Here is a 13,644-nt window from a genome sequence, read left to right on the forward strand (position 1 = left end):
TGATATAATAAAACAACAAATGTTGGTTCAGTGCAGTATTTTTTATTTGTATTCCACAAACTCAAGCAGTCAATGTATTCATAATAGAAAAACTTAAAATTGCTCCCCCGCCCGCTAATTAAGTTTGGGCCAAAATCATATCAGTACGACTGAAGGCGGTTTACATTCGCTGTAATCCGTTATTATCTACGTTAAATAGTTCTCATTCAAGATTATTGTTCAAATTTAAGCGCAGTATATTTCTATTCACATTAATGTTTGAATCATTCAACAATCTGACTCCAACAACACATCGTAAACCCGAATGTCACCCTGTATGTAGACTGTTTCAACACGCCTTGGATTCTCCCGAAAAAAAAACTCTGCAATCAGTTTATCATTCAAATAAACCTGGTAACTAACATCGGTGCACGCGATTTTAAGATGAAACGTTTTACCGGGCATGAAATCGGTCAAATTTTCCGAACGCTCTTCTCGATCCCATTTACCGTTGAACCAAGAATTTCGGCAGATCACATGCTTTCCACCAACACTGCCGAAGCGAGGATTCAGATGGAACAGAATGTTCGGGTGAGGCCACACATAATGGTTGGTTTGGAGATTCAGGAAAAAAGAATGTGGCAGAAGTTTCACGCGTCCTCGAATAAGCAAGCTCTTTCCATTGGTGAAATATTCTCCCAACCGACCAGTATATGGCATCATTTTGTAGTTGGTGTCCGATAGTTCCGAAATGTGAAAATTTTCCTTCGAAACCTGCTGGATGTCATCTAGCACTATATCGGGATACGTTTCGGTGTACACTTGTTCAACAAGAACATCCTTAACGTCTCCTTTAACTTCCAGGGCACAGATTTTCTTGTAGGGTAATCGATGTTTGAAAGAATTGAAGTGACGACCATTGACACACATCAGAAATTCCTTGTCAGTCACCAGGATTTGTATGTTGAATTTTTGTCCCCGATGAAGATTAAACGACAACGGCGAAGCCACTTCTTCCTTGCCCCATATTCCCTTGACGCGACAATTCCGGACGATATAATTCTGCGGTAACCTTGGATTAAAGTGTAGTGCCAAATCGGAGTTTTTCAACATCAAATTAATCGAGAATCGTTCGCACGTTAACAGAATGCTTCCGCTAATCACAAAACTCAGCCCCGGTGAAACTTCTGTGATATTTTCCAAGGTGTATACCACCTCTGTCGATGAGCTCTTATCCAAACTAATTGACCCCGGGGATTTGGGTGAATCCTGGTATGCGAATTCGCAGCTGTCTATCGATTCAGTCGACATGATTGTCGTCAATTCCTCCTGTTTACTGTATTGAGCAATGTAGTATCGTATTAATTGTTCACGTCGTTTGCACAGCAAATAATTTCTACATTCCGCAAAGGAAGCCCCAGAAGAAATAAACACGTCTGCGATCTCAAACAGGTCACCACCAATACTGAACAGGAGATAACAAATTACTGCCATTTAATTGTTGACTCGATCACTGACAACTGGAAACATTCACATACATGACGACGGCTTGTGCATGTTTGATGTTACAGCAATTCACACTGCCTTTTTACTCATTAGTATTGCAAATATGACCGGATGACACAAAATTATTTACAGAACCATAGTGTTGGGGTGTTTGTATTTTCGTTTACCAAAAATATCATTCAGTGACGTTGGGAATCATCTCACACATAATCATCATCGATGATTAATCTTGACATATGATGATAATTTTTCTCACGCTACGTGTTGCTTCGTATTCATCCAATTTGAGAATTCCGCTGGCTTTCGGCTTCACACAGCTTCAATAGCTGATCAGGGCATACACGGAAAAGTGGAACGTGATAGACAAAATAATTGCGTAGCACATATTCGCGTAGACGGTGTTGAGCTTCGAGTTCCGTTGACGTGGAACGAAAACGGTAACAGATTTTCAAGTGGAACAAACACACACCACAGCAGTGGAACTCCATACAATTCACTTACTAAAAAGTGTCCACATTTTTTAGGCTTGTTTACGTGAAGAATATAATTTTTTCAGGCACACTTGATTTGAGAGTGTATGGATTTCTAGCTGTCTTGACGCAAGGTCTTTAATGAAGAATGAGAAGATGGGAAGGTTTATATAAACATGTTTATAATTACATAAGTTTATTCAAATATTAATATTGCTCTTATTTAACTATTCAGTGCAATTTTATCAAAATTTGAAAGAGAAATTAAAAAAGGAATGTTTTTTTTTCAATATTTTTCTGAGATGGTTATTAAAAATCCATTGCTTTATTATTTACCCTCCATTATTTGTTAATTTCTTCTGCTTTTCGTTCTTTGACCTATCATTTTAACAATTCAATTTGAGAGGTTTAAAATTGCGACAAGATAAAAATTTGGTGTGAAAGAGTGAATTGTGGAAAATTAAATTGCAAATTCTCTAAGCGTTATAATTAAAGTTTTTCTGTAGTATTTAATTTTTGAGTTTGTGTGAACGACAGATTAAAGTTGATTCATAAAAGAATAAGATTTCATTTGATGACGATTTTTGAAATCGACTCAATGGTTGTAAAGTTATGACGTTTTGTAAGAAATCTAGGCCCTAGTGGCATGTGCTGTACACAAAAGTTGTCTCCATTCACATGAATTTTATATTTTTTTTCCAATTCTTAACTTTCAAACCAACATATCATATCTTTCCGTTATCCGCAAACATGCCAAGCAGTAACTTAAAAAAAAAACAAACTCATAAACGACAAAAAGAGTCTTAGATTGTATATTTTTTATATATTTTTCACAGTTTTACAGTACCATTTGCTTATTGGCGTTTTTTTTAGTTGGAGTGCCTTTAAATTGGCGGTTCACCAGTTGGAGCACGCGCAAATCAAAAAGCAATCATCTGTCAGTTTTACTATGTTGTTCCAATGCCATTTTTGTTGAAAGGTCTTTGAACGTTAAACTCAAAAAATTAAGGCACAGTATAAAAGTATTTAGTTTTGCAGTTTGTTTGACAAATGTATTCGTCTGAAAACATTTATTAATATATATATATATATATATATATATATATATATATATATATATATATATATATATATATATATATATATATATATATATATATATATATATATATATATATATATATATATATATATATATATATATATATATATATATATATATATATATATATATATATATATATATAAAGTGAATTATATCACATCCACTATTCAAGGAAGTTAATGATATTTTCTAGCATCAATCCAAATGCAGTAATTCTAACTATTATTATGGCCGCACTAAAAGACATGAAAAACAACAAGAAAAACGCGAACTTCGAAATTTGTGAACTATTGCAGTATTACTTCAGCCATTCCATGCCAAACTGATATAGTGGTTTTCAGATTTTTGGAAAATTGGTAGCTTGTTTTCGTTATGGTAAAACATTGAACCTGTATTATTATTTTTTTGGGTGATTCGATTTTTTCACTTTTTCCCAAAATGATTATTATCAAAAACTCATAACTTTTGAACCACTAAGCCGATTCAGATGATCGATACATCAAATTGAAGTAAATTAGCTAGTCTTTTTGGAAAAATATCAAACTTCCAAGAAATTTGAATTTTGTTTTCGTAATTCTTGATTGTATCTGTTTTTATAGTTTACATGGTTTTGGGACAAACGGCGCTATATTTTTCTATATTTTTTCTTGAAAACTGAGGATTTTTTTACACATTTATATTGTTTACTCAAAATTAGATATATTCTTTTTTCTTTTTTGAGTTATAATTTTTTAGAGTTAACCGATAGTTCGGAATATTAAATTCTTCCTCTTTTTCCTATTTTCTAAAATTCATAACATTTGAACTGCTAGAGCGATTCAGATGATTGATATATCAAATTAAAGCCAAGAATTCAGAGTTGTTCGAGAAATAATAAAACGAAAAATAAATTTTGGAAAAATATTGCACTTGCGTAAACACTATTTTTGTTTTCGTGATTAATAATTGTATCTGTTTTTCATAAATTAAAAAAAATATTTTTGCGTGTGTGAAATTATTGACTTAAATTAACTATGTCGATTATATGAATCGATTCAGTAGATAAAAGTTATGAATTTTTAAAAAACGTCATTTTCGGAAAAAAGGAGAAAAATAATTTTTTGAACCATCGGTTAATTTTGAAAAATCATAATTTAAAAACGAAGAACACATTTTTGGATATGTTATCTTAAAAATCCTCAGCTTTCGAGAAAAAATATAAAAAAACATGGCGCCCTTGAATGAAAACTATAAAGAACAATTACGATCAATAATCAAGAAAACAAAATTATTTTTTTGCAAGTATAGTATTTAAAAAAAACTGGCTAACTGGCCAATTTGATATGTCGATCATCTGAATCGGTTTAGTAGTTCAAAAGATATGAATCTAAAAAAAATATTTTTGGAAAAAAGGAGAAAACTAGATTTTTCGAACCACCCTAAAATGGGATGGGATCTAATATTTGACGAAAAGGAACAAAACTACCAATTTACACGAAAATTTGAGAACCACTATGTCGGTTTGGCATGGAATCTATATATAATACTAAAAAATATAGTTTGGTGTTAATTTCCCCTGCAACTAAAAAACTGATTACTAGAAACTAATTGACGTTAACGTTTTATTACCTTGTAAAGTCTAGATACAATACCAACAGAGGGTATTTTAAAAAATAAAAATAGCTTTTTATGGGGTGTGTTCAAAACTGAAAAAAATATATTCAGAAATCATATTTTTATGTTGTTTTTCAAGCGTACCTACATTATTTAGTCGTATAATTATTGTATCATTCAATTTATTCTGATGTGAATGCTTTAAAATATTTCAACTGATGCTCTTACCACATTTTAATTTTTTTTATTCAATGTTCAGTTTCTATGGCGAAGCTTCATTCGTAAATTACACATTTGTCATCATTGGTGGAATACGATCATAAATGTTGTTATGAATAGCACAGCAAGTTATGATTACAATACATATGGATTTATTTCGATAATGCATTATACATAAACCGATAAAAATGCATTATAATATCTATCCACAGCGTTTTAGCGTCTATATGTATATTTTATTCAATTTCAGTTTGTAATTTCTATCCCATTCGCCGTGTTTATCATGACATTAATAACATTATATACGAACCTCCCACCTTATATATGATGTCTCCCACCCTTTTAGAGACATCTTAACATTATGTTCAATTTTTAGAGCGTAAACTATCTGTCAATTTTTTCACTGTTTACATTTTCTTGCCACAAATCGTTGCCACTTTTTTCTCTCAAGTTCCACTTCTCTTCTCTGCACACACATTTAAAACAAAAATTATGAAGGAAAAATTGTCAAAAGTTTTCTATTATAACGATGCGATTTTAGTCGAAATATTAGAAACTTTGTAAAAGTTTATAGTTATAAGTAGTGATTGGGTTTACGTATTTTCGTGTATTCAAAGCTCTTAAAGTTATAATTTTCTTTCAAACCTTATCAACTTAAAACTGCTGTTGGATCTTGACTAAACTGACCAGACCAGAAATGAAGCGCTTGGCGGCCTTACGGAAGTTGGCCGGAACCTCAACTATGGCCGATGAAAAGATGTATGTTGGCGTGTTCTTTTACCTTTTCGTGGCTTTGGTGGTTGGCTGTCTCTCCATTTTGGCCATTTGCCCAAAATTTCTCTATCGGTCGCAGCTGAGGGATGTTGGGAAGGTTGGCGGTCTTCGCGACAATGTTTATCTCCAGCCGATCCATCCTCCATTGATCTTTTGTCATAATGGGCAGATCCCAAGTTCGGTATGAAGACCACATCACTTTCGCAACTTCCGGTAAGCACTTCGTACTGGATATCTCCCAGTTCACCATATGACTCGAATGAAGAGCGGCTTGGACATTCCCTTCTCGTTTGTCAGAGAATGGCCTTCTTAGAGAACTTGATGTGGGTGATATATTCGTCGCCATCGCTTACCTGGGGAACGTAAAGTATCCGATCCCCTGCCATTCGTTGAATTCAAACATCAAGTACGTCTTGTCTTTCATTATGAGTACGAAAAGAAGTTTTTCACTTCTTTCACCGGAAAGAAGTTCTTCACCAGTACTTAAAGCTACTCCTTCTGGGTGATTGTCTGCTGCGCTTCTCGTCTGACGCTTTCGCATAAATATGTCCATTTTGGCCAGATTTTCCTTCACCATTTGGCCGGTTGCTTCGATCTCCCGGCTTAAGGAGCGGCAGGGAGAGGATGTTGTATTTACCAGATTGGCTATATCTGGCGGACACAAAGTGCCTCAGGATGTCCAACTCCTTCGCTGTGAGGCAGTATGAAAAAAATCATCAAATTTCTTGACAGTGCTGCTGCTGCTGCTGCTGCAAAACAACAACCTCAAATCATTTTTGTTGTAGGCTTAATATACGTTAGATTTAAGGAAAATTTGTTCGATTAAATTATCTTGTAGTTTTTTTTTCATCGCCATCCGAAATTAATCCATTTTTTGAATGCATACGTTAACGCTAAAATCGATGGAAAATGGATTGGAATTTTCGAGCATTCCATTCGATAATTGGAAGAAAATTGTAGAATTTGGATCGTGTTTGCCACACTTAAATACTCTGACTGAGTGTGTGATTTTCAGACGAAAACAAAATCTAAACCACCGCAAAATAACAACTGAGTGCAGATACTTATAAAGAAATAATACAGATCAGGTTTAATTGCAAGGACACATGTTGAGAGTTTCACGAATAAATGAGACTCTCTAAACTATGGTTTATGTTCACATAACGTATATACATAACGTTTTGTTTTTTGTGTCCCGCGTTAGACCTCTGACCATCTGGTCACTTTAATCTTGATCATAACTGTCACATCGTTTATAGACACAAATATAACGCATTTATTCCCCTTCTGCAATTGTTTTCAACACAATTCTTTGTATCCGAACTGAAAAAAAAACCAATAGTTTTAGATCGCAACACGATCGGAGCACTGATAACCCTCAGATAAGCTCCAGATAAAGCCTGGCTTAGAGTTCCCGTGAATGTGAACATGAACAAGTGGTGAAATAATACGATCATTTCACGGTGAACTACATTGCGAACAAACCAATCAGAAAATCGTGGTGAATAGAATGTGTTTGTACGCGTTCACGTGCACGGGAACTCTAAACCTACCTTAAATGTGAAATAAATAAACATCGAGCTTCAATAAAAAATACAGTTGTTCACGAAGCAACGAAGTGTTTCGACCAGTTCAAGGATCCGATTGAATGAAATTGCATCCACATGGAAATTTTCACTGGAAACTCGAGAGCTGCTTAACATATCCTTTAACAGTTCACGGTGAAATAATTTTCAGAATGCCTTGCGACATTCAAACGTGAACATGAACGGAGAAACTTTTCGACGTCTATATTCACCACTGTTTTCACGTTCACGTTCACCGAAGCCGGCGAACAATGGTGAATTCACCAACTTCTCGATTCCACGGTAGAAATTCAGAATCGTGGTGAAATATTGAATGAATCCATTTTTATCAATATGAATTGTTTTTAAATATGTTTTTCAACTAGAAAATGTTTCTTTCCAGTTCTACAACATATAACCTATATTTGAAAAAAAAAAACATTGAAACTCTCGCTTTTTCTGCATGCTGTAAACGAGCGAAGATAGTGCCCAAAACTCTCATTTGAATGCGATTTCAATTCGATTGTCAAACTGGCTTTCGCAGAGGCCACAGTATCAAGACGACAACGTTTCGTGTATACGACCATGTAGCAGCCACAATTGACAAGAAGGGGTCAGCCATACCGCTATTGCCAGACTTTTCCGAAGCGTCCAATATCGTTTAAACCGTGAACCGTGAACGATGCGCGGAGGATGGTTATATTACTCATTCTGGTCGACGAGTTTTTATTCCACTCCGCTGTCGCAAACTACCAGCAATAATATGATATCAATTCCCGAAACAGAACGTCGATCATTGGAGTCATTCCTCCAGTCTGCACCTCCAAATGCCACGAGACTTTCCGTAAAATCCTGTTGTCGATAGTCGTCAAGTTTATGGTTCATTGTACCTCTAAGGTCCAATAGAACCCAGTTTAGATACCCACGTGTTCATCCATCGCATTACACTGGAGCCCTGCAAAATAGTTCACCGCAGCACAAATGTACGGCCTTGACCTCACCATCAGGTACATGAACAACCAATTATTTCCCTGTACGGTTTCTTAGTAAACTGCTTAGCGTTCTACAATTCTTCGGGTTCCAAGTGCAGTTCCATCGGAATCAAAGGTAGTTTACAGTTGATAATCCAAACCGATGACATAACAATACAGAAAGCAGGAGGATGACTCCGGCTGACGACGTTTAATATCGCAGCTTCGTCGGTGCACTATTGTACATAGCTACAATTTCAAGACCGGAAATAGCAGCAGCAGCATTAATTCTCAGCAGAAAATCAGTCAACATGTGTAACGTGACTGAGTTGAATTGAAGTAAGTGGTGTGTTATTTTGCGGCCATTCAGGATCCACATTAGCTAAGCTTGAGCAGTGATCGTGAATGCTGACTAGGCTGGAGACTCAACTGATCGGAGGTCTATCAGTAGTTCCAGGTCGACGGAGCAAGCGTAAGTTGCATGAGTCGCAAGCAACTGAAGTAGTTATGCAAGGTTGCGTAGCCTCTTCAACGATAAATGCGGAAGATGTAACGCTTCCGAAGCTACGCTGGAGGTAGTTCAACTACAAACATTGTTGGCAGAGTTGGGACATGAACAAAAATTATCCACAGACATCGGAGTAGACAACCGAAGCTACATTGACTTTGTGTCGATAGAGAGATAAAATGAAAGAAGTAAACATATCGACACGAAGGATTATCTTACCAAGTACCTTTGCGTTCGTGGAGTGATTTAGCTACGTTATTCTTCTACAGACAACGTGTCGTGACGGCTGACGTTTTCATAATCCCGCATGGCTAAATGAAGATGCAACAATTCAGAGAGAAGCTATGACTACGTAAATAAGACGAAGTCCATTGATCAGCGAGGAGTAGAATTGGTGTGTTCAGCTAAGACGTTTGTTTTTTTCAACGCCAGTTTTTTTTTCACGTTTCTCATACGGTTATGCGGCTAGTTTTAAAAAAAACAGTAATAATGGAATACTATCTCTTCTGTAGTTATGAAACACCAGCATTCTGGTTTTTTTTCGAATGTCTGACCATTTTCATTTCATAATTTAGACCGATCGTTTTCGCATCTCTAGAAACCTCAAAATGAGTGGTTTTATACTTACAAAACGGGGTGTACGAGGGTAGTCCGATAAGTATCTAGCCTACGAAAAAAAAATTGGAAAAGTGGCGATCCCTTTGAGGCCGATAGGACAGTATTTGCCTTCTTCGGAGCACGTTCACCAGGTGAAGTCCACTGTTTCGACTGTTTCTTGGTCTCTGGTATGTACCAGTGGATCCATGTTTCATCGACGGTCATGAAACGACGCAGAAACTCCTTCGGATTGCGCTTAAACAGCGTCAAACACTGCTTTGAAGTGGTCTCACGGTTGCGCTTTTTGTCCGGAGTGAGCAAACGCGGCACCCGTCGCGCCGACAACTTTCTCGTGCCCAAAAATTTCATGCAGGATATGACCCACGCAGTTTTTTGAGATACCTACTGTTTCAGCAATCTCACGCACCTTCGATCGGCGGTCTGCCAATACGAGAACGTTAATTTTTGTCACGTTATCCTCCGTGGTAGCCTTTTTCGGGGCACCTGCGCGTGGCTCATCAAAAACCGACGTGCGACCACGTTGAAATTCGTTAAACCTATTTTGACGGTCGCCATCGAAGGAGAAGAGTCATCCAAGCGCTCTTTGATTACGCTGCGCGATTTCCCTTCCAAAAACAACAATCGACCGATATTACTTATTTTCCATTTTTCTAAAATCCGCAGACACGCCGCTCCACACACGGTCTAAACAAAACTACGAGTCCGATTCGGCTGAAATTTTGATAGTAGCTGTTTATGAGAATGTACTAACGATAGTAATCTCTCTTGCTATACTGACACCATCGGGCGATGAGGCTAAATACTTATCGGACCGCCCTCGTATAGTAAAGATTTATTCAAAAAACCATCAATCTTGAATGATCCCAGACGAATAAAATAGAATTAGTCATCGTTAGACCATTAATAATAACATTTTATGTTCCGAATTTTGCATTTCAGTCTTTAGGTCACATCAGTGGCGGCCATATCAATCCTGCAGTGACTGCAGGACTACTCGCTGCAGGGAAAGTTAGCATCGTTCGCGCTGTTCTATACGTAATTGCGCAATGCGCTGGAGCTGTTGCGGGAACTGCTGCTCTCAAGGTTAGTTTATGAATTAAAAAACGGTTCCATAACTAATACAATAATTACTGTGCAGGCACTCTTACCGGAGGCCTATCAAAATGGCCTTGGGCAAACGGGTCTGAAGGAGAACGTTCAGGATATGCAAGGACTGGGCATTGAATTTTTCTTGGGATTCATTTTGGTGCTTTGCGTTTTCGGAGTTTGTGATGAAAACAAACCAGATTCCCGCTTCGTTGCCCCTTTGGCTATCGGCTTGACCGTCACGCTTGGTCATCTTGGTGCGGTCGAATATACCGGCTCTAGCATGAACCCAGCGCGATCTTTCGGTACTGCATTGATCAGTGAAAACTGGAACGGTCACTGGGTAAGTAATGCCATAATTAGTATCTCATCATATATTATAACACGTTCTCCAACAGATCTACTGGGCTGGACCCATTCTGGGAGGCGTATGCGCTGCTCTGCTCTACAGTCAAGTTTTCAAAGCTCCAAGGTCAGAAGAACTGTCGGCACCTGAGCGCTATCGTGTGGTAGCCGATGAAAAAGAGGTAAACCTAACATGACTCATTTAGATAGAATGATCTACTTATTAAATTCTTGAACGAAATTTAGGTTCATGATATCAATCTTAAGCTGAAATACATAGATGAAGACATGTAACAGGTATTTTCAATGCCAATTAGAGACCAATGGTTGATTGATATACATGGTGCGTTTCAAACAGGTTTTTTTTCAAAATGGCTGCTAACTGGCAGCGCCAGTGGTTGATGGTTGAACTGAAAAGCTACATTTATCACTTTTCATAATTCATGAAAAACTAACAATTAGAAGTCAAGTATTTGAGTACTCCGTAAGCGACTGTTTGTTTATGCATTGTTTTGAAGTTTAATGTCGAACATAATCTAACGTATTTATTTGAATGTTCAGGATTTTTCCCACATAAGCCAGGAATGAATTTTTATATATCATTTTGAATGATGATGTAATGTTAAGCTATTAACAGGTTAACTGCAGACAATGAGATAACTCGTGGGTTATCTCGAGTTATCTCACAGCTGCGGACACATTATCTCGGATTTAACTCTAGTGTGGAGATTTCTTTTACATTCTTCTTTCTTGGCCAACTACGAGATAAATCATAACATGTTTGCAAAAAACGTGCAAATCTCTTTTTTTGATTAATATGTACTATAACGAACAGTGTCAATATTATAATTCAGTGAGTTGAATAGCCGTTGTAGAAAGAGTGTTAATTTGATTCCGTGTCGATGAAACCAATACACTTCCCTATCAGATAATGGGCCTGGTTCTCGAATACACTTCACGGTGGAAACGAAATAAACGGCACGCCATTGAACTACGTTTTACGAGTTAGTGAAATGTCGAAGATAATAATGAGTTTTCGGGCAGAATGAGCACTTTTCAAATAAAAAATCATTAATGAAAATTAACTTCTTCGTATCAAACTGGTATTCAATGTGAGTTGAAAACTTTGTTTTCTTCATGTGATATAATAATCTCATACAAAAATTTCATCTGAAGATAATTTGATATTATAATGATAACTTTAGTGGGAAACTAATCTCGTATCCAGATGTCGACACCGTACCGTTGTCATCGGGGATACGTTTCATTCCGTTTCCACCGTGAAGTGTATTCGAAGTGTATTCGAGAATCAGGCCCAATAACTCGACTTCTAATCGTCCGTTGTTAATGAATTTTTGACTGAACTGCCTTGAAAATTGTATCCATTCAACTTAAGCCGCCATCCGTAGGTGATGAAATTTGAATGTGCAGTTTTTGAAACTATGGTTCAGTTTTTTAGTTTGGTACACATCTTGTATTATAGAAACCAGGCTACGCTTTTCATCAATTATTGCTGATTACGATAGAACGATTTTTAATCATTTGAAACAACCATCATAAACGTTTCTAATCATTCAAACATCTAAAATACTTTATAGAAAGAACAATTTGTCATTTTAGATGAAACGCCTGGATGGAAAACGTGATATGGCGTGATAGAACAGCTACGCGGATACGAACAATGTTTAGCTGTACACTCATCGAATAAATATATAAAGACAACAACTGAATAGATATATCAATAATTGTTTAAGAACTTATTGTACATGTTATTGCCATTTACATACGTGTGTTTTGTTATGAAAACCATCATGAATAAATTGTTTCTGCTTCTCTTATTTGGGTTTGATTTGTATCACATTCTGCTAATACTGAGTTACTGCATGACCTATTCGAAACTCATAAATATTACTATCAGATTTCCGATGGTTCGGATGCCTCCTCTGACCCGGCGAACTACGTCCCACCCAAAATTGATTTTCTTATATGAATACTTTCTAAGCGAACCTTTGTGGTAGAGATGGGCAAAACCTGGCAAAACGGTTCGTTTCAGTGAGCGGCTCAGGGCCGTGCGCTCAATGAAAAGAGCCGGCTCAACGGCTCTTTTCAAGAAGCGGTTTATTCGGATATGTAAAGAATGGAAAACGCAAAAATAAGGTTCCAAACAATAATTAGTGCAGAGAATAATAAAAATATGCAAGTCTACTACGCCTTTCACTGCAAACTTGTTCTGCTTTCGGGAAAATTCACTCACATGGTACTGAAGTCGCCGGAATACATAATATTTTAAAAAAATAGATTTCCTTTTTTTCCATCAAAGTCGCTTATTCTCGACTCCGCTAAATATTTATCTACAATAGCTATTGCAGCAGCTTCTGGATCATGTGAGGATTGAAGATTGCCAACCAATGCATAATACTCCTCCCATACCAACCATATGTGGTGGTTTTGTAGGCGTGTATTCTATGGATGTCATTTTTAGCGTCCTTATCAACGATTGGTGTGCATTGTTGTGCTTTCTGTTATCCCCAAAACCTTGCTGCCTGAAGCGAGGATCTAGCAGTATTTATTGGGCTACTAATTTGTCTGTAAATCGCTTTAGCAGCTCCGAAATCGATTCCTTGCAGAGCTTTTTTTTAAATCACTAGAACTGATTTCTCTTGATCCATTTTATGTTGAACATGTCGATTTATCAGTCGGGAGAGTATAGCAGTTTTCGATAACGACACAGTTTTCTTACTTATTTTTTTTTTCGGAATGTTTTCATAATGTACTGAATTATATTAGTCAAATCATTTCATTCGATACCATTTAAGAGCATTCAAGAGCCGTTCATTTGAGAGACGCGGCTCATTTCTAGAGAACCGTGGATCGTACGCTCTTTCTGGTGAACCGGCTCAAATGA

The 13,644-nt window shown here is 36.8% G+C and overlaps 2 protein-coding genes across 5 annotated transcripts in view; one reads left to right on the top strand and one right to left on the bottom strand.

Annotated features, from left to right (window-relative positions):
• The window catches only part of LOC129778279 (aquaporin AQPAe.a), a 282,805-nt gene extending 270,232 nt beyond the window's left edge, over nt 1–12,573 (top strand). For 2 of the 4 annotated variants that reach the window (XM_055785080.1, XM_055785078.1), the window contains exons 4-8: nt 10,248–10,391; nt 10,447–10,737; nt 10,793–10,921; nt 10,986–11,036; nt 12,360–12,573. In XM_055785080.1, coding sequence (XP_055641055.1) covers nt 10,248–10,391; nt 10,447–10,737; nt 10,793–10,921; nt 10,986–11,033 — 612 coding nt within the window. In that variant the 3' untranslated portion in view covers nt 11,034–11,036; nt 12,360–12,573. Of the gene's footprint in view, nt 1–10,247; nt 10,392–10,446; nt 10,738–10,792; nt 10,922–10,985; nt 11,083–12,359 lie in introns of all 4 variants that reach the window. The other 2 variants (XM_055785079.1, XM_055785081.1) reach the window with 2 other exon arrangements.
• On the bottom strand, nt 27–2,004 carry LOC129778277 (32 kDa beta-galactoside-binding lectin-like). Its single transcript, XM_055785076.1, has one exon. It carries the CDS (start codon nt 1,471–1,473, stop codon nt 268–270), a length of 1,206 nt encoding a protein of 401 aa, XP_055641051.1. The 5' UTR covers nt 1,474–2,004; the 3' UTR covers nt 27–267.
• Nucleotides 12,574–13,644: the final 1,071 nt, after the last annotated feature.

This window comes from Toxorhynchites rutilus, chromosome 3, assembly GCF_029784135.1.
Source record: "Toxorhynchites rutilus septentrionalis strain SRP chromosome 3, ASM2978413v1, whole genome shotgun sequence".
NCBI lineage: Eukaryota > Metazoa > Arthropoda > Insecta > Diptera > Culicidae > Toxorhynchites > Toxorhynchites rutilus.

Excerpts from the sequence above, each read along its gene's own strand:
- LOC129778277 (XM_055785076.1), bottom strand. The coding sequence starts at position 1,473 with ATGGCAGTAATTTGTTATCTCCTGTTCAGTATTGGTGGTGACCTGTTT.